The 25,966-nt window shown below is 29.9% G+C and overlaps 1 protein-coding gene across 1 annotated transcript; it reads right to left on the reverse strand.

The window, feature by feature from the left end:
- Positions 1 to 1,006: 1,006 nt before the first annotated feature.
- LOC129980619 (putative ammonium transporter 3) lies at positions 1,007 to 18,575 on the reverse strand. Its single transcript, XM_056091001.1, has 8 exons — positions 18,446 to 18,575; positions 13,833 to 14,056; positions 12,167 to 12,489; positions 10,686 to 10,757; positions 8,357 to 8,416; positions 7,640 to 7,716; positions 3,793 to 4,113; positions 1,007 to 1,152 (listed from the first exon to the last, which is right to left on the reverse strand). Exons 1-8 carry the CDS (start codon positions 18,573 to 18,575, stop codon positions 1,007 to 1,009), a joined length of 1,353 nt encoding a protein of 450 aa, XP_055946976.1.
- Positions 18,576 to 25,966: the final 7,391 nt, after the last annotated feature.

Below are 25,966 nucleotides of genomic sequence, written 5' to 3' on the forward strand. Positions count from 1 at the left end.
GATATTAACCAAATAAAAGAATCAAAATACCTTTTGTACTAAGTATAAATGTATAAGCGGTATTAAAAGGAAAATTGTTCTATGTTTAGAATATAATGTGATCAGAAAAAATCATTTGCTTCAAATGGAAAAATATAAGAGGATGTAATTTTAATACAGATATTAATGGTTTTAACTCATTTATATGTGTATGCTTTATTATACATAATTTATATATATAAAGGAACTTAATACTTAAAATATTTACTGTAAGTACATAATCACGCTCTTAGTATATAAAGAATATTTATTAAATTAAATGTAAATTAAGATCTATTAAATTATATTACTCCAGAATTAAACGGTGAAACTTTAATTCAGTATTAGCTTAATTTATTATCATCTGTATTGAAAAAGAAACACTAGAGTTAATTTTTTTTCTAAATTGCCTCGGATCTAAAAATAGTTGTATTGTGCCATAAAAGATAATTAGGAAATCAATTAATATGTATGCATATTTACTTTCGATTGAGTATCCTTGGAATTGTTTTTTTCCTTTTTACACCCCATATTGAAGAAAAGAACGAATTATAATCTGTATTTAACTCGAGATTAATTATTTCAATGCTGGTCAATGCGAAGGGGTTACTTTCTTTGCTGGCTTCATGCCTTCTTGGTTACTAAGTTGAGAAACAAAAATTTTTTTTATCTGTCTTTAATTAAATCCTGATGACAGCATTTTATTTCAAACCATAAAATAATCTTTACTGTTAAATTCTTTTGTAATTCCGTAGTTATATGATATAACCTGGAATTGAAGAAAACACATGTTTATGTAAAATACTTTGTGTGCTATTACAATTGAACTTGCTTGATAATGATAAATTATGGATTCCATTTATTTCTGATATTTATCTATTTTTATTCATTAAAAAGCAGTAAAGTTTTAAACTATTAATTCTATCTGAATAATTATCACTTAAAATACTGGAAACGTTTGTGAAAAGGAGAAAAATGAAATCATTTTTCAAAATCGACGTCTCAGCTGTCTTCTCTTTTCTTTAAAGCTTTTAATTATCTGAGCATTTCCATCATGTTTGAGACAGTGATCTATGTAATCTGGTCCAAGAATTTCTTCTTCAAGGGGCATTCGCATTCCAATAATCTTATGTACTGCCTGAAATAAAGAAAGATAATGAATAACTCGAATATTTAAAGAAAAGTATTAGTTATATATTTCGTTAATAGATGGCAGCAGGGTATTTTTATAAAGACGTACTTTTTCGCAAATCCTTATTTTTCTAAAAAAGGTTGAGAATAAAAAGAAATAATTAAAAAAAAAAGAATGCTTTAGAATGCTCTGTTATTTTTTATTTTATTTATTTTGCTTAAATCTGAAAAACTTGAGTTTTACATTCGAACACTTTTCTATCTCTTCTTATTCCGAAGGAAAGATTTCGAAGTGTTAAATGAAGCCTTTGTGGTTTGCTAAATAGCACCATTCTTAACCTCTGTTATTAATGGAATCGTAGTCTGTGTTTTTTTAAAAACACGTGTTCAAATGAGACGTGATAACTAAAATTAAAATAAACGAGAAATAATTTTTTTGCGTAATCACTTGATATTCCACATATTTGATTTCGATACTCAAATATAAGTTTCTACGGCACTTCCGGGGTGATAAAATTGCACGATACGATACGAAGTGAAATTTATGATTGCTGGAATTGACTATAATTTTATTACTCGAATTCTTTCTTTCTAGCCTCGTTGATGGACTACAGGATGTCACGTGGATTTTCACTATACGTGTCTGAGGAATTAAAATGATTGAGTGATAGGCATGGAAAAAGTTAAAATTCTGTACCATCAAAAGAACAAAAAGGATGCCATAGAAAATAGATCAAAATAGAAAATCAATCTTTCTTCATGTATAAGTTCTTTGACCTCAAAAGTAGGACAAAAAACCCCCAAGAAATCCTGACACATCCATTTGCAGACTTTTGGAGCAATCGGCTTGGGAATGGGAAGTGAAAAATTGTGTGTCGTTATTAATTCGGTTTGAATTTTTAAGTTTCTCCCTGATGCTATATTGTCGATTAGAGGTAAAATTTTGTCTAGGCCACGTGTCTTCCTTTAATGTTCCTTTATAAACAGGAATAAAAATACTCAAGAAACTGTAATCCTTTCCCTGAGAGTTGAGTTCCGATTGGTATAAAGTGATTCCAAGTACATGATACAAATTTGTAGGAAAGATAAAGATTAGGAGAAAGAATAATATTCACATGGGAAATCCAAGTCGCAATCCATTTCTTCAGTCATAAATACAGGAAGTTACAATTCAACTGAAACTAGATGCTTACTTTCTAACTTTTTTACACTAGTAAAGATATAAAGTCATTTTTAGCAACGGTATATTTATTTAAAGCAATCAATTATTGTATTAGTAATGATATTTCTAAAATTCCTGCAATGTTCCGATCTCTATTCGTAATCGAATATAATTTTTTGCAGTGAATATCGCAATTACCTAATGCCACATTTTTAGAATCGGGGATTTGGTGAGGTGGACCCGTCCTTTATCCAACATCCATTGCTTTTTCTGCTAAAAACTGTATTGTTTTGTTCGTGAGGTTACATTTGAGTCAGTTGATAATATCGTTGTTCGTATATCAGTATTTTAATTTTTTAGTTTAGTTATATTAACGTCCCGTTGTAAAGCAACACTAGGGCTATTTTGGGACGGACCTCGTAATTTTGAACTACGGTCAGATGACGAGGACGACACCTGAGCTGGCACCCACCTCTCCACGCCACACCACACCAGTGGGATAACATTTGGCATGACGGATTTAACGTGCAACAGACCCCCTTACACGACGGTTCTTAGGTGGAATCGAGTCTTGAACCTGAAACCTTACCACCAGGCCACCGCGGCTCTCGTATATCAGTAGCTGCTGCACGTGTGCCTGAAATACCTATTGTCAGTGTAGGCTAATCGTTTACTGAGGCTATCAAGTATGTATAGCTGTTGCTGACGCAATTTTGAAAGTTTCTGTAAATATTGTACTTCTCAAGACACCGTCATTAAACGTTTTCATTTCTTATTTGGACCACTTTACCTATACATTCCTGTAGATTGTTTAAAAAATGTACCAATAATAAGCATTAATGTATCTTCACTAGTTTAGAAGTTGGAAACTAAATATCCTCTTGCATTTGAATTGAAATGCCCTATATTTATGATTAATGAAATGGAAGGTGACCTAGTTTTTCTATGTGGATATTAGGTTTGTGACCTAGATTTTCTACCGCTCACTAGAGTTTGTACCATAACTTTAGAATCCCCCTATATGTCATATTACCACCACAAGAGTATATCGGGGTTGAAGAGTTAGTACGTGGTTAGTGGTCTATCACATCAATTCTACCGATTTGCGCAGCAAAGTGGCAATCGGGTGGTCGACTGTATATTGTGTATGAACAGATATGAGACAAAATGAATCGAAGTAGAAATTTATAAAGGTAATAAGGATTTAATATCTGGTTTATTTTCCATAGCATCTCCAAGTTCAGACATAGAATTATTTTAATTTACAGTTTTACTACCTATTTTACTACTTTTAAGAGTTTTTGCTACCTATCTCCCTTTATTACACAAAGATGTACGAAGAAGAATTGTTTTTACTAAATGACCATAACTACGAATAAAAATTTGTATCTTCTAATAATACAGTAATTTCAGTGAAAAGTAGGGACAAAGAGCGTACTTCGTAATTCTTAATGAATACTAAAATGTTGTGTAAAGCGAACTTACGAAAAGTAAAATTGTTGCAACAATCATGCTCCATGCAAACAGTACTCCACACGCCATAGATTGAACTGCAATAAATCTCCATCCTCCACCTTTAAACAATCCATTGAGACCTCTGGTATAATTTCTGATGTTGTCTTCCACTGAAAACAATCCTATGGCCATCATTCCCCAAGCACCGGCAATTCCGTGTACGGCGAAAGTATTTGTTGGATCATCAATGTGAAGTCTGTCGATCAAAGGAATGGAAAATAGAACCAAGAGTGCAGCGACCATTCCGATAATAATAGCTTCCCAAGGTCGAACAATAGTGCATCCTCCTGCAAAAATATTACATCATAATCATGTTATTTCATGTTTATTAATCTAATTTCTGAATAATGTATTGTTACGAATTTATGATATTGCTTCGCTGCGCAATTAGTTTCATGAGAAGGAAAATGATTACTGAAGACATTCTAAAGCTAAAATGGGAACTAAATTGATTTCAGGTCAATGACTCCCGATTTTGGCAACAAAATAAGGAATCTAGAAAATTCGAGAATCTTTGCGATATTTACGTTAGATTTTGAGCTCCATTGTTTAATATAGAAGATTCAATTTCTCGTCACAAGTGAAAACCGAAGGTGAAATGACGAGTGGGAGTAGTAGAGAGAATTTTCTCTTTGGAGTGTTTGTCCCCAACAAGTTCTTCCTGAGCGTTTTGTGTTGTCGTTATTTAACACTTTGATTACACATTTATTTGAAGTGCATTTAATTATTTGAACATGTGAAGGCAGCAGCTTTTACGTAAGAATTCATTTATTTTTATTATTCAGAATATATACTGCTACATGATAGGGAGATAACTTAAGCTAATTAGAATTACAAAAAAATGGAAACAGAAATTCAAACAAATACGGAACGTTTGATACGTCGAATGTTCCCAAAGTGTAAATAGTGATTTGGTGCTTTTATGTTGTTTATTTGTGGACGCTTTACCTGTGCTTCGTGTTTTCATGTAGAGGAAAGCTTCATTATTCAAGTTTGATGGATTTTATTTTAACAATACTTGTTTTTGTAGTAAAATGTACAGTTTTTGATGCAAGGATAAGAAAGAAATTAATAAAAATTACTACTCTGTACTCAAAAAGCCTTAGCCAAGTTAATGACATTATTTTATGTATGGAATATAGTCCAGAAAGTGTTCAAAAAGCAGTTTTTTGATACCCTCAACATTTATAAGTAGAAGTGGTAAAGAAATCAACTGTGACTTTTAGTACAATTGTATTATTTGCTGTATAGCTATTCGTATTGAATGTGCTTTTAATATCACCATTTAATAATTTTAGTTTTAGAAGTAATAAAAATCTTCTAAAGGGAATGAGGTTAAGAAAATGAAACATTTAAAAATCCTAATTTTGAGGGATTAGCAATGTTAAAGATGCAATTCAAAATTTCAAAGCATCAAAACTTCCAAATGAGATTATATGGACTTTGATTTATTAATTGATATAGTACCATAAAGAAACTATAATCAAATTTTTTAAACTCTTAATTGAAAAATTTTAATCCAAAATTTTTAATCGATGCGCCAGTATGTCACAAAAGCTATGAATTATTGCTTCTCCAACTGATGTACTGATATTAAATAATTCATACCATAATTCAATACAAAAATATTAGATCACCCACAAACACTAAGTGTTCCATGAAATTTTATTTGAATCAATAAGATATTATATTTCCTAAACGGAAAATGCCACTTAATTAGATTATGTAGGAATTGAAGCATCTAAGAGGTTAATGTGCTAGAATGGTGGCAGTTCATGCATTACATTCTAAAGATATTTATTAATCAAATTTTATGTTAATAAACATAGAATGGCACGAGTGGTAATGTAATAAAAATAGATTTTTTACATTTAGGTAGGAAATTGTAAAGGTTAAGAGTTTTAATATTGTTATAGCTACGGCACGATTCGCATTTGTGATTATGGGGCTATTATGACATGTATTTATTTCGGATAAATAAAAGTTCTTCATAATTTATTTTTAAATTTTTTAACATTAAAACTATTTTTAATTAATATGCTAATATTATATATGCAAAAGTACATATTTCTCTTACAGTTTCCATTAATCGTTTTAACTTTCAAGTCTGGTTCTCAGGTGATCTCTTTTTTTAGTATTCTTATTAATTTAACCATTTGCATAATTCACTCAATAAATGGACTTGTTTATTACACCCAAAAATAAATAGATACGATGGTTTTAAGTTGAATTTCCCTAAAAAGCGAATTTATCTCTTTTTACCCTTTTGTGGATATTTTCAACAAAAAGTAAAACGTTCAAATGATGCATTCGTCTTGAGTGAGAGGCACCATCTGAGTGAAAAGGGTTAAATCATAAATCCATAATTATATGCTTAAGAATTATTGTAATTTTGGGCTGAAATATCATGTTTATTGACAACGTTAGACTTCCTCTTTAATATTACGAAATAAAGTGTGATCTGCATTTTAATATTAGCTGAGGAAAAAGTATAATCTGCATAATGAGATTATTATTTTCTAATAATAATTTGTGTAATATATATTATAGTTAGAGTTATAAAAATTATTTTTACAAAAATTGTATTGTAATATTATTGGTTTATTATTATTAAAATTGTATTTTAATACTCTAACAGCAGATAGTAAATTAATGACATGTATTTAACCATACATTCTTAATAACATCAAAAGCTATCTTGATCATGGTACGAGTATTATCAAGATATACTTGATTTGATAGATAATCTATTATCCATTTCTTATCTGCTCATTCTGGAAAAAATTGTAAAACTAAAGGCAGAAGATTCCATTAAATAACTAATGGATATGGGAAATCTACGCTTAAAGAAAGCGCTGCAACAAGATATCCTACTGAAGTAGCTCTTAAGAAAGAAAAATGGATGGGGAACAATGAAAAGTAATGATTTTTCGTCTAGATCAAATTAAGGATCTCTGTCCACCTGAGTCTTCGGACAAATCTCTAATAAGCACTGATCCATTAATTAATTGAACAGGATAACAATCCTTTCTCAGACTATTAGTAGATTGCTTTTCCTCACTCTTATCAGATTGATTTAATGATACTTTGTCCCAAGTTATTTGGTGCTATTTATTCGTGAATTAGGATTAGATAAGCATGTTATTAGACAGTGAAGGAATAATTGAAATAAATGGAAACTGCCTTTAAAATTAAATCAGTTTATAAATTAAATTAGATACTTCAAGTTACCAACTTATAAATGAAGTTATTTGTATGTGCTTATTATAAAATAGCAGCATTCTTGGAATGGATCATTCTTTCAAATCCTCTACATAAATTTAAGTTATATAAAAAAAATATTGTAATATTTAACAGATGAAATATATTCAAAATCATTTTAAGATCTATTGTAATTTTAAATTAAATACACAAAGTAGCAGAGCTAAGTTGTTCTGTTATTATATGTCTAATGAAGTAAAAATGATTTTAAATTATTTAAGCTCATTTTCAAATGCTTAATTGTTTTATTTATTAGATGTTTGTTTGCACACATCAAGACAGTGCTCAACAAAATAACTTCTTTATCACGAAGCAAAATGATAAGGAAATAGAATTTGGGGAAATCTTGACAATATGGTAAGTATTTGTTTTTTAACAGATTTCTCTTTCTACTAAATACACATCTTGTTAAAAATTTTCAGATCTCTTCAAAAAATACACAAACGTTTATTATTGGTGAGATAACCAATTAATTCATCAAATTAAAGGTTCCTCTAGATCTAAATTTATTGAATATTATTAATATAAGCGGGGAAAATACAGTTTACTTACCGGAAATGGCAACTAGAGATCCCATGACTGCATTCATCAAAATAGGGACATCATGTATGCCTTTTTTAAAATAAAAGCTGAAATAAAGGGAAATTAATTTGTCTTCAATGGAAGGGAAGGAAAAGTAATTGTCTTTTTCTCAAGCTAATTAATGCAAGCTGATATTGTTTACAATTTTATCTGCATTGTTGAAAGAATATAAATTTTGATTATATTGCTTGAATTAAATATAAGGAATATACAATGAGAAATTGTCAAAAAAATTATATTTGTAATAAATATCCACATCCTGAAGAATGCATTTTTTTAGAATTCTGTTTATCTATAACTTAAAAAAATTAGGACTAAAATTTGGTATATGTTTTTAACTCCAAACTCGCATATATCTATCAAATTCTAGACGAAACCTTCCTATAAAAATCTATACGCATGTATTCGAGGAGAATAACTTGAAAATGTAATTTTATCAAGGACATTAAAGTATTAACAAGATCTTTTTAATTTGTATCATTTCTCTGATTCCATCTTAGTTTACTATTCAAGAAGCAGTTACAAGGCTTTCTGCTGGTTTAGATGTAGTTTATTCCGAGAAAATACTTTGTGGCATGATATTATCCTCATTCTTACTTTAGTAAACAAGTATTTATTATAAGTATTCAATGATACCCATAGTGATGCTCATTTTTATCTAATTAAACAAAAGGTGCAAAATCGTACCTGTATGTCATTCCAACTAATCCACCACCAGATGATGCTAAAATAGTTGTAACTGATGCCCTGCGAATTAAAAAGGATGCAAGACTATATATTAAGAAGAAATAAATAAAACAAGACATTTTTAACAAATAGAAGATATTTCAACACGTTTAAGCTCAAACCTATTTTCATATTCTTTCTGTCTAACCTGCGATATCCGATTTCTTTAGTTACATCTCTGGTTATCAGTATATTAAAATTGGGATTAGATTACATATACTTAAGTGAATTATTTTGTGATTGCCAGATTAAATTTAATTAAGTGAATATAACATTTCAAATGTATACCGTCAGTCAACAATGATTGAATGGAACTTGTATTGTCAGTGACTAATGTGACCTGAATGAATGGTATAAAGTCAGTTACCGGCGACTGACGAGGTCCGGACAGAATGTTTAGTTTCACTCGTCGGCACTTAAAGTGCTAACAACATTACTATGTTATGATGCAGATAACTACACATCTTAACCCTTAGCACTCTGATGACTCTTCTCAGGCACCATTCAAGACGGTGCATCATTTTATTGGTTTATTTATTTATTTTTCAATTTTGATTGTTAAAAATGTTTACAGAATGATTAAAAAAACGTAAATTAATTTTTCAGGGAAATTCAGCAAGTTCTTGTATTAAGTGCATAATTATGTATCAAACTTCTTTTTAGTGCAAAGGGTAAAAAAGCATGAAACTTAGTAATACAAGCAATATTTAGTTCGTACAGTAAGACCCAAATTGAACAAAATATATTCAGGCATGGCGTATGGGAAAAAACTACTGTATGAATTTAAAACGAAATAGTTTCTAGTTCAGAAGATAAAGTAATTCAGATTTTGGCCGATAAGGAGAAATAAAGGAATGGCTTTGCAGTGCAAATAAATTGTTTATTTTTTAAATGTGTTTGAAACAGCTCTTCTTTAATGAAAAAAAATATCCAATTTCACATGTACTGCAGCTGTCATGTGACATTTGTTAGTTCAACAGTTATAATCTCAATTTTTATTTGCATTATTTTTCATTTGCCAATTACAAACACAGAAGATTTGTAATAGAAAGACCATCCTGATAAAAATTGATAAGCCTCTTGGTAGATCTTCAGTTAACTTTTCAAAATGCCTTGTTTACTATATACCTGATAAAAGGAGTTTTATAAGAAATGCTGGATCTAGTAAATTCATCCTAATCATTAAAATCAGAATTTAATGAACAATTGCTACCTGTACACAATATCAGGCTTCATATGCTTCTACTTAGGTGTAAATTATTAGCACTTAATACCATTTTAACTTATCAGCCGATATAGGAAATATTTGTTCTATTCTGTGATAAAAACCGCTATTTCTGAGAGTATATGTCAAACATTTAAATACGATAAACGTAATGTTTGTGCAGGAAGTTCTAAATATTATATGTTTAACTTGGATTATACTGTATATTAATTATAAAAATTAAGCAAGATGATTAAAAATGAAGATAATTTTCTGAATTGCTTCCTCCTATTGGTTTTTAAGGATCTAAGGAAAGCAGAAAATAATCATTGCGTTTCCAGCTCATGAAACCGCTACTTGGAGTCTATAGTTCAATAATTCTTCCAGTTTATAATGATCTTCATGAGGCTTCCTATCAGGCTTAAAATTTTTCTTTGTATAAAATCATGCTGTTTTCCTTATTCTTCTAATTAATGAAGGTATAAAAAAATTGCTTTTAAATAAAACTTCAGCCAATGAAAATCTTTAAGTGGATGCAGCTGAAAAAGTATTATCAGTTTTCATTTTTTTGAAAACAAAGAATCTTTTCTTTTATATATACGTATTTTTACATTAATTAACTTTTAAATAATCATGGTAGGGGTCATTAAAATATTTTATCGTCTGCTTAATTACTACACAGCACATTTCTGACATCAATTAATTAGTCGTTTCCTTTGTTTGAAATCTGATCAATAAAGCTATTACTCTGAGTTATTATGCGATTTTGAAAGGAACTTTTTCTATTGTTAGCTACATTTTATTTATTATATTAAAATACTCAACTTTTTAATGAAGCTATTGTTTTGATTTTTCTTTAAGTCTGCATTATTACAAAATGATTTTTTTTTTCATTTCCTTGGTAAAATTATTTTAACTAAAGAACGGATCAACAAAAGGTAAGTTTAAATACTGTATGCTTCTTTGATCTTAACGCTAATTAAATCATATTGTTTATTAAATTGATTCATTTTTCATTCATGGTTAATTAATTAAAAGAAAAAATGTTGAAATATTTGTTTTCTAATTTTATTTCAGGGAATTTACCTTGAAGAATATTTCCACTTATCATCCACAATCCCGGTTGTACTTCCAGCACTAAAACCAAGCCACCCCCACCTATTGAAAAATAAAAATAAATAGTTTATTTGAGCTAAATTTTTTTGTGTTAGAATTGAGTCAATATCATTAGAAATACTAATCATTTTTGTGGTTTCAAAGATGTAGAAATAAGCTTGTTGATCCTCGAAAGTTACGCCTTTTTTTGGGATTTTATTGTCTTTTTTTATTCACATAATTTTTTGTTATTAGCATTTGATGCTTAGATTATTCAGTGTATGTTTAAAATTGGTAGAAATTAGTATAAAATATAGGTTTCTGAAACACTAACTTTAAGTCATTGTTATTAAATTTATCTGCACGAACATGTAAAGCCTGCATGAGCTAATTAGCTTTTATCAACGTGTTGCCATCAAGTGGACAGAAGTTCTATTTAAAAGATTGAATTAATTCTTACTACAAATTAAGCTCAGAATCGTGTAACTTTCAAGAAATGAAATATGATAATTTCTACAAAAAAAAAGACCAAGAAAAAGATTTTAGGTGCATTTTTAATATATCTATATTATTGATTCAATAGTAGTGTAGTTGTATCTGTAGTAGTATTTAAGGCAAACATGATTTGTATATAAACAGAACATCTACTCTAATTGGATCCCAAGACCTTATTTCGAAGCATTTATTATTATTAGGCAAATGGATCTGATAGAAAAAATGGTCTAATACTATTTTATGTAGTTTGAGTTAATAAATGCTCTGATGAATTATGAATTTTTATGCCTACTATGAATCATATGTTGAAAAATATTTGAAACACTAATATTTTTTTAAAAAAAAAAGATCAATTCTATTGCTGCTAAAACTAAATTTATTGATGAAAACGCATGATTTTAACCCACATCATTGAGCTTTCAAAAGAAGATACACTAATAGGCGCTTGGAGTTTCCACAAGGTTAATCAGCCTAAAATGATGGAATTGTTGATTGCCCTAAAGCCGCGATATTTTAAACTTTATAACTCGGTCAGATTAGGCTACAGAAGAAGAAACGGTTATTTTGATTTAAAAGTTGGGATATTTAACTGAATATGATTGCTTAGAGTCAAAATACTATATAAAATTTAGACAATTTTTTTCATATGTGCTTTTATTGATTGAAACAAAACAAATTAATTGCGTCAAATAAAAACTGAATTTTTTTTATGAATTATGAAAAGCTGTTGTTGAATTATTCTTTGAGATATTATATAAATTATATATATTCTGTAATCACATAAGAATTAAACATCCTGAGCACTGATATATTTAAAGAAACATGTTAGATTTCAGCAATATATATATATATAATTTAATTCAAGATTTATTTAAGAAATATTGAATAGAAATTTTTAATTAAGCATTAATAACAGCGAGCCAACTGGTCGCTAAAGGCGATTAATCCTTAATAAAAAAGAACAAATTTTATCATACCATAACATAAATAACCCTAGAAGTGCATTTGTAGGGTTTCCTAGAGGTAGCAGTTGAGTGCCACGGTCATAACGGCCAGCACGTGGGCCAAGAATAGTAGCAGCTACCAGACCACAGCACCCTCCCACTAAGTGGACGACACCGGACCCTCCAACGTCTACAGCTCCCAAAGTTGAAAGAAAGCCATCATCTCTCCACATCCATCCAGCCGGTATACTATACACAAAGATGACCAGAACAGTTACGATACAGTAGCTGGTGAACTTGCACCGTTCCGCCATAGCTCCGGAGATAAGTGTGGTGGCGGTTGTCGCATAGGCCAACTAAAATAAATTCAAAATATATAGGAAATATATTTGAAATTATAAATAAGATTTTATATTAAAGTGAACTTGTTGATGCTTTAGGATAATGAAGAATTGTTGATATTTATGCATCTAATATAAAATTAAAAGGAACTTTATTATATTGTATCTTCCATTTTTTTTACAAATATAGTAAGTAAGTTTATAGATTATCCACATAATTACAATCGAGCTGGTTACACTGTTAAGCCTTTAACAGAAATTTAATTAATTGTCACTGATTTAACAATTATCAGATTTCTTCCTTGGATTTCTCTGAAGTATTATCGTGTTTTAAATTTCAATCATTTTGTAACATTCCCCATTTCCCAGTACTCATAAGACCCAGTACCCACGTTTACAGCCAGCTGTGTCGTCACTGTTAAGTATTTAACTCCTCCAGATAGCCAGATGGTAGATCTTTTCACCTGGGTGGTCTCGCATCTGTTCATTAGCGACTACAGTGAAAGACCATATGTGGAATTTCTCGTCCAAGAGGTATTGATAGCACCTTCAAAGAGAAAAGGGTGTCCAAACATCTGGATGCTAAATGTTTCTCATTGTAAAAGGACCTTCTCATGACCCACTGGCGCCGCTGAGGGAGCATATTGCTGAACCCCGATTGGCCGAAAGAGAGTTCAAATGACCAATGAAAATTAAGAGGCGGAGATTGTAGCCTAAATAAAGTTCGGAGATTTTTTTAGGAAGGGAGAGAAGAAACGAATTGCAGGAGACGGTTGGACTACGCCCACGAGTTCGGAGTCTGAGAAACTACCCCTGGAGTGGTCGTGTTGACGTGATTGAGAATTGAGTTTCAAGAAAAACCTTCGACTTTAACTGTTGTATCTCCTATTACAGGTGTAAATAACTATTTATTTAACCAAAATTAGAACAGTTTTTCTTTTGTATATATAGGGCTGCAAATAAAGAATTGTCTGGAAATTCAGCTCCGTTATTTAATCAGTCTAGATCAAGACATTACAATTTTATTACTTGTCATTAGTTGTGTAATAAGATATCATCATGCAATTTTGTAGAATTCGGATTTGCCAATGCCAATTACTCTTAAATATGCGCTCTTGCAGTATACTCTATCCTTTGCATAACAAACAAATTAGGAATCTATTATAAATTCTTAGCAAATTAATAATTGTATCTTAAGTATTCTATTGAGCAATTCTTTAAGTAGTATATTAAAAATCAATCATTTTATTGTAGATTTGGTATTTTTGGTAATATTCTCACTTAGATAATTGCAACCATTTGAAACAAATGATTAATTGTAAACCTAATAATTAATAACTTTTAATAAGATATTTTACCTCAAATACAAACTTGGAATATACCACACCCATTTCTTCTTGGCTTGCAACGATGAAGAACGATCCGTAAGCTATGAAGAGATTAGAATAAGTTTTTCCGAAACTCAAACCGAATCCAAATGCCCAATAAGCGAAGCCGCCCATCAGGACATTGGTAGCATTCTTAACCAAGATGTTCACTTCATTCTTTCGAGATACTATCCCTGATTCTAACAAAGCATATCCTGAAAAAGGTAGAATTATAGGGATTTTATTTTCGGCTACAAAAAAAGCGAAACATGATGAGTAAAACAACAACAACAAAAAAGATACACAGATACATTAAAATGTTACATATTTGTAATTTTTCAGTTTCATGTATACAGGGTGTTCATTAATTATTGTCGGGGTTTCCGTACCTCATAACTTTCGAATAAAAAAATTTTACGCAAAACCGATTACGTATTCGTAAATTACAACTCAAAGAATTTTATTAATGATATTAAAGTGTAAAGCTTGCTCAATTTGCACTTTGTAGGCATTCAGCTGAAGGCGATTATGTATTCGTAAATTCGCTGAACAAATTTTGACTCGAATTGAGGATGATGAAAATTACCTTCGGAAATGGTTCTTCAGTGACGAATCCACTTTTCATGTGTCAGAAAAAGTGAATAAACATAACTGTAGATTATGGGGCTCGGAGACCCCGCACGATTATCAAAAGTCAAAATTTGTTCAGCGAATTTATGAATACATAATCTCCTTCATCTGAATGCCTACAAAGTGCAAATTGTGCAAGCTTTACACTTTAATATCATTAATAAAATTCTTTGAGTTGTAATTTACGAATACATAATCGGTTTTTTCGTAATATTTTTTATTCGAAGGTTATGAGGTACGACAATAATTAATGAACACCCTATATATTCATGTTTTTTTTGTATAACATAATGAGTGATTTAGAATTCTGTACCTTTAGTAAGTGCAAACTACTAAAGGTACAGAAACAAATCAGAACCATACAGCAGTCCATGGCGTAATGTCTGATCATCTAGTCCAACATGAAGATACACAATACACAAGCCAGTTAAAGGAGATAGTGTTTGAATTGGTGATAATGTAAAATATCACTAATATTTCGGATTGTGCATGACTACTTAATGATTTGCTATTATTGCTCAAATTTCTTACCATTTTTAGCTCTCCTACTGGATGGTAACTCAGATATGGAGATTTCAATTCAGTGGGTAGTTCTTATTTTTCTATTGAGTATAGCAATGTTGTAAGTGCAAATTTCCTCCATCAAAATGGCGAGACATAACTCCTTCGGGGGGTATAGTATCGTGACAATTGATGGTCACTAAGACACTACTACCAAATGAGTTGTACTGATCCATTTATAATGCTAAAAATAATGTTCTTATGACCATCTGGTAGCCGTTTTTATTCATACTTCCTTTCGAATTGGTTCATATTTTTGGATTGTTACTTTGTTCTCCAACTTTCATAATATTTGATGCATTGAATTTAAAAAATCCTTTATGTATTTTATTTTAAATGTATCCATCCCCTTCCTAGATGTATGGGTATTTATAAATGTATCATTCATCAATGCTTTGTTATACATGTAGGGATTGCAATACCGGTATACCGGGATACCGAATACCGGTATTTTGAGCCATTTGTACAATTTTGTAATACCGGTATTCACAAGTTTAAATACCGGTTTTTCGGTATTTACTAAAAATTTTTAAAATTTTCTCCACTATATGTTCAGGGATCGCGAACATAGCAATATAGTATACGTTTTTGTTTTTATGTCTCCCTAACGGGCGAAATTAACTAATTAATGGCTTAATTAATTGCTTAAATCTAAATTAGCGAAACATGGATTATCCCTGAAAGAAGAAATTGTATCCATAATGACTGATAGAGCAACAGTTATGAAAAAAGTTGGGAAGTTGATTGGTGCAAATCAGCAATTGTGCTGTGCTCATAGAATTCAGTTAGGAATAATAGATGTATTATATCAAAAAAATAAAGAACAGAAGAATCCAAATACTGTGGATATAGAAACTTCGGATTCCAACTTTGAAGAGAATGAGAGTGAGAGTGATATTGACAATGAAGATAATAACAATGTAATTGTTGAAGAAGATATTGCTAATGAGGATGAAATATTAACCCATCAAGAATTACTTCCTATAATTTATAAAGTTCGAAAAATTGTTAAGATATTTAAACGTTCCCCTATAAAAGATGACATATTGCTAAAATATTAGATTTTAAAACACATTGGAACCGTTTAGTCCTAACAGCACACATCACTATCTGAAGATTATATATTACATTGAAAAATCGCACAGAAGAAAGGCATATCTAAATAGAAAATGTCTTATGGTATTTACATAATTATAATGATTTTAAAATTGAAAATGAAAAAGAAGAAAAGAAAATAACCAATTCATATCTGATTAAGTTTATAGTAAATTTTCTTAAAATATTTTGCCCACAAACCTATCCACATTCAGAAGAACTCGGTTCAGTTATCGAAGATTATGATGATACTAATGTCGATAGTGAAAAGGAATTGTCTCTTGAACAAAAATTAGAATTAGCGACAAATAAGAAAATTTCAACGAACCAAAAGATAATACAAAAATGAGCTATATCCAAATTCATCCAATAAGAAATCGATTTATTTGAAGATGAGGGATTTAGAGGTAAATACTTGGAAAAGTATATCGCACATTGCTAACAGTACCACTGACTATCGTAGATGCCGAAAGAGTGTTTTCGACGACAGCTAGTAATTTTTGCACAAAATTACTTTTCAGGCTAAATGACAGTACAATCGATGCATTATGTTTTTTAAGATCGCATTTCAGAAATTTGTATTAGTACCACAGACTGAATAGTGATATTTACAAATTTTTGTGATTTAAATAAGTTGTTCCTTTACTTTTTTGATTCTTTATATACTGTTATAATTTATAAGTTACAAATTATTTTTTGTGATATTTTCCCTTTTTATAAAACTGGCAAATAAAGCAAAGAAACACCTGTGTTTACTTTCTTTTTCTAAAATTTCTAATACCGGTATTAAAACCGGTATCCCGGTATTGAGATCTAAAAAATACCGAATACCGGTATTGAAATTTGGTTCCGGTATTGCAATCCCTATATACATGTAATATATTTTTTCAAATAGTGAATAAACCAAAAATATTGATCTGCAACGAAAATTTTGTGGATTCTTTTATATTTTTAGAAGAATTTCAGTTTTATTTATAGAATATTATATCTAACAATTTTTAACACATTGACTGCCGCATGACGCGCCAGTGTGTTACAGATAATATGCAATTGTACCAAACCATCTATGTTATTAGATGAACCCTTCTCTAAAACAGTCAAGAGATAGCAAAGAAGGGGTCATCTAACTAGATAGAGGACCCGAATATTGGGTGTGAGTCGTGGCAGCGAAAGTGTTAAATATATTTTTATAAAACCCTTTTTTTTTTTATAAAGATACCATTGACATTTCTGATTCCAAATAAGATAATTTATTAACTTAGAACTGTAAGAGAAAATAAAGAATAGTAACATACATTGTCTTACAGGCATGCAGATAATAATAATCATAATAAATAAATAATTTATAATGTCATGCAAAAAATATAGGAAGAATAGGATATGCCAACAATAATATCGCATGTTTTTAAAAAAGCAAAAGCCCGAAGATAACTTCTTTAGAAAATTAAATGCCTATTGAATATTTATATCATAGATGATTATCAAAATAATCCGAAATTTTTCTTTTTTACATACCATTTCTTTCGCACGTTTCTTTTGTAGAAATGTTATTTGTTAATTTCATTGACATTTTATCTATTAAATTTTCTTTTAAGTCAAATCATTTATTCATTTTTTTAATAAATGTATATGAGAACTTTTTCCCATTAAAATTATTTAACTAATAATCATTCGAAGATATCAAAATGAAATGTAAGCAGCAAATAATTTTTGTATAAGCTCCATATGTAAAGCAAAAAGTATTTGAAAGACAACATGAATTTCAAACAAATATATATTTTGTACATTCGACGAGATTGTGATAGTGAACGAGATGTGGGGATATTCGAATGATCAAATATGCGCGTTGTGCGTGTCGAAGACGCCTTCACCTAAAAATAAAACTCTAGCAGAAAAGTGTGCAACTTCCTGTGGGGCATCAAGCATCCAGCGCGGGAACTCCGCTTGCAGTGGGTAATCATCATTGCCTAGGAGTTGGACTTTCTTCAAGTGGAAGGGGTGCATCTTTTTAGCACGCATAAACTCAGTTTTCGTATCGAATACTCAGTTCAGCAGCAACTGATTGTGTGTTTGTCAATGGGGTATCGGCAAAGTTCTGTAAAACTCGGTTTTCTCTGTCAGGTATGCGCACACTGCGTTCTTGTTATACATTTGGCTTCGTTATTTTGAAGGATCCTGTCTCCCACAGTTAAGTTTAAAAGTTTAACATAACGTCATTGAAATATTTTTACATAACACAAATACTTTCATATACAAAGATAAAATATACGAAGCACAGATATAAAGCCGAAAATGAAAAAACAACAACATATTTTTACCTGATTGCATTGTGAATATGAGAAAAGAGCTGGTTAGAATGAATACTACATCATTCGCATCTCCACGCGCGGCCTCGGCGCTAGAATTTGTGAAATTCAAATGTGAAGTACTGGTCACAGATGAAGGCATAATGTCGAATATAAGTCACAAAGTCGCCTGAAAAAGTTTATGTTCAAGATGAGATATTAGAATTTTTTTTCAAATTATTATTCAGTTAAAAATAAAAAAGTTTAGCATTAAAAATAAAATTGAAACTTTTGTACATCCTCCTATAATAAATTGTTCAAAAAGAATGAGGTTTTTAATCAAATTTTTACGGAATGAAAAATATAGTCAATTCGAATCATATGAAAAAAAGAAACAATGTTAATGCTTTAGTATAGAATTCAGGCAGATAAGAATTATTGCTGTATGGTGCTCTCAGTCGGAAATATTTATAAATAGAAAATTAAAGAATTCATAACTTCTCATTGGTATTCAGTAACCATAAAATCTGAAATATTGCAAACGGAAGATAGTTAACTTTGTGCCCTGTTTTTAACACCGGTTGTGATTTATATTTTAATCTTTAACCTCATAAGCCTTGTATTCACTTCTTCTGATGAATGATGCCATTATCTACTTTTCTTTCTTGTGCCGCTCTGTAGTTAGTATTAGCTTGGCACGTATCTGCATTTGTATTATCTTTTCTCTATGTACAAAGACTATAGTTGTTTATAAATAATAAATTATTCTTCCTTTCGGCACTGGGATTTTTTGAATTGTTCTACAACAACAATGAAGAAAAAGAAATGAAAAAGAGTTAATTTTAAAATTTCGACAAACAAGAGAATCTTTGATTTCATATTAGGCTAGAGTAAACATGAGAAACATGAAAATGGATTTGAAGAAAAATATTAAAGTTTCAGGAAAATGCAGCAAACATTTTCTGAAATTCAAAGTAATTTTTTTTTCTTTGATTTCAGTTATTTGAAAGATTCTTACTTTAAAATATATTTTTAATACGAATATAAGGTATAAAGAAATCATACTTCAAATTTTAAAAATATCTTTCTTTAAAATCAAACTCAAATAGTTATTCACATAATACACTAGTATACACAAAATAACAAGTAATAAATCAGCAAACTAATTTTTTTTAATTCAAAAAATTTTTAATTGATGATAATGTGGTAGAATAAACTAAAGATAAACCAGGCAAATAAAAGTTGACGGAGTTATTACTCACTAGAATCATTTCAAAACCGAATTGATTAGCTCTTCAAATAGAAATGCAAAATATTATTTTAATAAAAAACTTATTCCGTAAAGAGCGAATTTATTTTATTAGTTTATAAAGCTTCTTACTATTCTTCTTTATAGCTTCTATTAATTATTATTTACAAATAACTAGTTAAAAAGTACTATGGATAAAGAGAGAATTAGAACTTTATATCAAAATAAAGAATAATATTTCTTTCATTGAATTTCTCCTGGAGAACGTATGTATTCTTTTGTTTCTAAGCCTTTTAAAAGCTCTTATTTGTTATTTAAAATTTATATGAATTATTGCATCTACAAATCATGTATTATGAGAATGGTTATTAAAAACCAGGCGAAAAAGTAAATACATGTTGATTACAATTAATTCAAAAATAAGTTTTCCCCTACAAAATAGTTCAGTTTTTTCACTTGGAAAATTATGTAAAATTAAATGTTTGTTTTGAAGTATTTTTTTTTCTATTATTGAATGCATTTTTTCTTAACAACTTGAATTTACAGATTATATAAATTACTATGCCTAAAATCTGTTTCAAAAATTCTATTAATATAAAAGATAAAAAGTAATTATCTATTAATAAGTTCAAAATTAATTTTCCAAAGCTGAAATAATTTATATTCAACATTTTACATCCATACAAATAAAGAATATTACCTTTTATAAGAAATTTCTCCTGAAAGAATACATTCTTTGGTTCTGACGAAATTAAATTCTTAGCATATAACTAGAATTTACATGAATTAATATGCAGCGAAAAATTTTATTCCATCTTGCACATTGTACACGCAGATGAAAAAATAATTATATATAAGTTAGGATATGCTCAAAATCAAATTATCTAGAATATATTATTTGATATTGAATTCTTTATATCAAAATAAAGAGTACTACCTTATTGCATCGAGTCTCTCCTGATGAGCTATTGAATCCTTTTGTGCTTGGAATATTCAATTCAAATGAATGCAATACAAAAACAGTCTGGCTGAAATGTAATGGGCTGAGACAAAATGGAACTTCTCCATTACCTATTGATTTAAAGAAGCGATTCAATACTTCTTTGAATTATTAACACGGTCTTCCGTTAACTCTCAGCAGGGATTGATTTCTTTTTCATTTTAACACTGAAGGGATAAGATCAATAAAGAGACTGTTAATAGTTGAATGTAGGTTATATGTTGGATTATTTAAATGAATACGAGATACAGCATTTTTCAGGAAATAGATTTCTGTGAATTGTTCTGTTATTTTTTTACGAACAGATGTGCTGTCTTTTCCGATAAAATTTATTTGAAATAAAGTGTTTCTTTCTAATAGATGTACTGATAGTTCTGAAAAGTTTTGGGATAAAATTAAATATATTCAAAGGAGCTCAACAATACTAAGACAGCATGTTTTTTTGGAAAGATATAAGTAATGTATTATTTGTATTTATTATCCTTTGAGTGTAATATTATATCCTTAATGGGTTTTGTATATTGGAAATTTGTTTGAAAATCCAATATATATATATATATATATATATATATTTAAAAACTTCTGTTTTTTCTAATAATGAATTTAATTTAGTATTACGTATTTATATCTAAAGACAAAGAATTTTTTTTTTACCATGAATACTTTCAGTTAAATTTAATTGAAGGATGAATTAAAATATTAGAAGAATTTCAGCTACAACTCTTTAATTTGATTACTAAACGATATTGGTAAAGTCATAGCACTGACTCACCGATCCGCCCGAAGGCACACGGATAAAGAAAACTGAATGACCGGACTGCCGCAACAGCAACACTGACGGGAACTGGGGTTGAGTTCTAAGGGCCATCACCGGCCACGGTACAACCCTTCCCGAAGGAAGTACGTCCTGTCATTGACGTTAGGAGCCAGATCTCCCTCCTTTTTGTATACCCACCAGGGTGGCGAGATCCAACCACCATACCAGAAGTATCTCATCCTCTTTTCGAGGTGCTCCCCCCGCCCCGGGGGATTTTGATATTGGTAAAATAGAAATTACTTCTTTCTGAATTGTCATTCCGTCGGTTTCGATTTGGGAGTATTTCATCAACAGAGTGCTCCAAATATAAATTGGCAATGTTAAACACATGGCTGATTTTGAGTTTTAACTTATGCTTTTGATTTATTTTTGTCATTTTCTTGTAAGCGAAATATACAAACAGAATATATTCCAGTTGCCAAATATACCCAATTTGAGATATTAATAAATCGAAGTCTGAAAAATCCTTATTCAGAATTAGGTCTTCTTATCTATCAAAACAAATGAGAAACGCACTGCGCTTCACTGATGGAATCTGTTACGTAAAGTTTTTTGCATAGATATCATAGATTCCGATCAAATACCGTATTAGATTTTTCTATACATAGACATCGTAGATTCCGATCAAATATCGTATTAAACATAGATTGTTGTTTACATAGATATCATAGGTTCCGATCAAATACTGAATTAAACTTATTAGTAGGAAATTTGTTTTTCTCTCTAATTAAAATTTGACCAAATCCTCATAACGGATGCTATCTCTTGATCTTATTTGAGTATTTATAAATGAAAGGAAAAAAAATATTCAAGGCGATTATATTTGTAATAATACATACTAATTTAAGGATATAAAGCAGAAATTAATTAAACAAATTTGCTAGTTTATGGACTAATAAAAATCTGATTTTAGAAATTTTTTTTATTAAAATTATTGTAGTTCGAGAAAAGCCTTAATTTTTGAATTGTTATACTTATATAAAGAATAAAAAGATAATTATTTCTTGAATAATCCATCAATCAGATAAGTAATGATAATTATTTTCAATGAAGTAATTTTCTTCACTTTACAAATAAGGAAATTTACTAGATATTTTTCTTTCTGGTTTTTTTTTTGTTTGACTGAAGCGCAAATATCGCAAACTATCAGTTTAGTTTAGTTTAGTTTAGTTTAGTTATATTAACGTCCCGTTGTAAAGCAACACGAGGGCTATTTTGGGACGGACCTCGTCATTTTGAACCACGGTCAGATGACGAGGACGACACCTGAGCTGGCACCCGCCTCTCCACACCACACCAGCGGGAGGACGTTTGGCATGACTTATTTAACGTGCAACAGACCCCCTTACACGAAGGTTCTTCGGTGAAATCGGGTCTCGAACCTGAAACCCTACGGTTCACAAGCCGATATCTTACCACCAGGCCACCGCGGCCCCCCTAGCAAACTATCAATACGATTTTTATGAGAAAAGGCATAATTTCTCCAACGAAAACTCTCGTTTCAAAATTTTCATGCAACAGTAAAAAAAGCTGAATTTCACTGAAGAAAGCTTTAGAATATCTTATCGACCATCTTTGAATGAAAGAATACGAGAAATAACTTTCTACTGCCAAAAGTTGTAGAAAACTTCTTTTTTTCGTCTGTTGTAAAACTCCACGAATGTTGTTAGAAAAAGGGGGATAGAAAAGTTGGAATATAAGCCTTTGATAAAGGCCGACTGAAAACACCTACTCAAGTTCCGCTTGCTTACGAATGAGAAAGCTGATAAAGCTTGAGAATATTTCAGTTTTCTATTTGCAAACTTATTTTTTTTTCATACTTCTTTTGTACTGAAAACTACTTCCTGTATTTTTTGTTCGCATATTCCATATCCAGGCTTCTTTCTTCAGAGTGACAATCCCTTATAGGATTGAATATGAATTTTTTTAAATATATATTTTTAGAAAATATGTATGAAAATAATCGTCAGTTGAATATTTTAAGCCTCTTTTGAGATTTTCTTTGGATTGGTTTAAAAGTTATTTCAGTTACATAAGAGTTCTAGAATAAAACAATTTATCTAAAGATTAGCGAGGTTTACCTGCTGCAAAACATTTTAAGCTTTCTTTGTATTATTTTATAGTAAAATATCACGAATTAATCTTTTAAGATACAATACAGTGTTGATGATATAGATTTCATGATGCATGCAAGAATAAATATTCTGAAGGAAAATATAAAGAAATAAAACAAAAATCAATCAATTCTTAAAATATTAAATTTATACAGCTACAATTTTTGAATTTTTTCATTGTATTGCATTATTAATTTTTTATGATTAAAAACTGCACTGCAGTTATTAATGAAGTGCACCAGTATCATAAAATATATAATATTTCATGCCCCTGCAACTATAACTAAAGTTATATAAGCAATACCAAGGGCATGCAAATGGAAGACAGATAATATCAATCATATTACTCTTATTCTTCGGCATATCTTGAGTAATGAAGTCCAATATCTTAAAATAAATTTTTAAAAAGATTGATCAGTAACGAATAGAATTACAATATATTTCACATAGAATTATGAAATTCTTATATAATCTGGGAAAGAAAAACACAACAAGAAAAAGTACATGTAACTTATTAAAAGAATTGAAGGGGGTTATATTGTCTTCCTTTTTCTAAACATTGTACCATTTCCAATGTATGTTTTAATAAAACTAGTAAATGAAAATGTAAAGAAAGGAATTCAAGTAACTTTACTTAAAGTATCTGATTTGGATTCCTTCCAAGAAAATGTGCAATTTAACTGTTTCCTTGCTAAATTGCTCTAATCTCACATTCAAGAAGAATGTAACGATCGCACGAAAGTTGAAAATCCCAATGAAATTCCTTTATATTTTAACTAAGTGTGATTGACTGATTTGGGTCAAGAGAGAAAGAGCCGATTATTGTATTAGATTTCTGGAATAGCTTTTAGCTAAGAAGATTCATATTTTTTATATCATGCCTTTAAGAAAGCGTTGCAGTTCCTTTGTTTTTAAAGTAAGCACTCGGGTGTTTCGTCTGCAAAGTATATCGTATTGATTTATTCCTTTGCAACAAGTATATAATGCATTTGGATTTGATATATATCTAGTCTTCCATTGTCAGATCCACTATATATTTGAATCTTATGCGTATTAAATTTACTAGCATGGGATGAATATTATCTCTTTCACTTCACCTGATTATGGCTCAAAATAATCAGGGTCCTCCCCAAGGTCAAGATCGGAATGGAGATCCTGTATATTCAAATAAATTATTTTCTGTTTGGCCAGGAATGTTTAACCACTTCACTGCACATTTGCAATTTTCTCTGTATATTTTTTCCAAATATGTTAAGTGCGGAAATGAGTATCATTTCAAAATTTATTTACCACTCCACTGCACATTTGCAATTCTCTGTGTAAAATTTTTCCAAATAAATGACAAATCTGTTAAGTGCGGAAATGAGTATGATTTTAAAAGTTATTTACCACTCCACTGCACATTTGCAATTTTCCCAATATAATTTTTCCAAATAAATGACAAAACTGTTAAGTGCGGAAATGAGTATGATTTCAAAAGTTATATACTTCTAAACTTTTAACTATTCGCTGCAAAGATTATCGTCCTTTGACTCACATATTTTCCCCTCACATTTAACAATACAACAGAATTACGTCTTGAAATATTAAAAATCATGGTAGAAATAAAAAATCCTAACAGGTGAAGAATTTTCTTAATTAATACACTCAACATTGTATTCATTCATCATTAAAATTTAGCAGCATTTATTTTTAAAATGTAAACAATTACACTCTGAATAAACAGATTTATTTTTTTGCCCTTTAATTTCCTGTCTGAAAAGACCCATTCCCTAATCATTTCACACATTTGCCAGGTATGATTAAATCTAAATGAAAGAGTTTAGTTTTAATTTCCTTTCCTGAAAACAGAAACGAAATCATCTTCGAGGCATCTGGAACTTTATGTAAACGAAACTAAGTAATTATCCCAAGTATTGCGGCATTAATTGACTAAACGGTCTTTTTAGGATTTAAGTTTTCTTTATTCATTCATTCCATTACTGTGGAGTAATTTAAAGTAATTAAGATTCAGACAAGCTTTTGGGAAATTTCTGCTATTAATCAAAGCGCCGCGAGCTTGAACGAGAGTGAATATTAATGAGATCGTTCAAGAGTATTGACAAATCATCAGTTTGGTGTCCCACGAAAGCGAAATTTTAATTGGATTTAATTGATACAGGGAGAGTTAATTCATGTTTGGGATTAATTATGAAGGATAGTTGTTCCTAGTGTTAGAGTAATTAAACACTTCGAGGATTTCATAATTGATTAGATCATTATTTTCAATTTAGAGAGTAATTTATCAGAATGAAAAGAAAGTACCTTATACATTCATATTGAGTGAAAAAATATCATAATCTTTATCACTCCAGAAAACATTGCAGTTTCAAAC

This window comes from Argiope bruennichi, chromosome 8 (assembly GCF_947563725.1).
Source record: "Argiope bruennichi chromosome 8, qqArgBrue1.1, whole genome shotgun sequence".
Taxonomy (NCBI): domain Eukaryota; kingdom Metazoa; phylum Arthropoda; class Arachnida; order Araneae; family Araneidae; genus Argiope; species Argiope bruennichi.

What these genes read in the sequence shown, in the direction of transcription:
- LOC129980619 (XM_056091001.1), bottom strand. Translation starts at nt 18,575, where the DNA reads ATGCCTTCATCTGTGACCAGTACTTCACATTTGAATTTCACAAATTCT. An exon ending in ATTCCAAGTTTGTATTTGAG is followed by an intron (nt 12,490 to 13,832) that starts GTAAAATATCTT and finishes AATTTATTTTAG; the next exon opens with TTGGCCTATGCGACAACCGC. An exon ending in AACAATTTTACTTTTCGTAA is followed by an intron (nt 1,153 to 3,792) that starts GTTCGCTTTACA and finishes TATTTCAGGCAG; the next exon opens with TACATAAGATTATTGGAATG.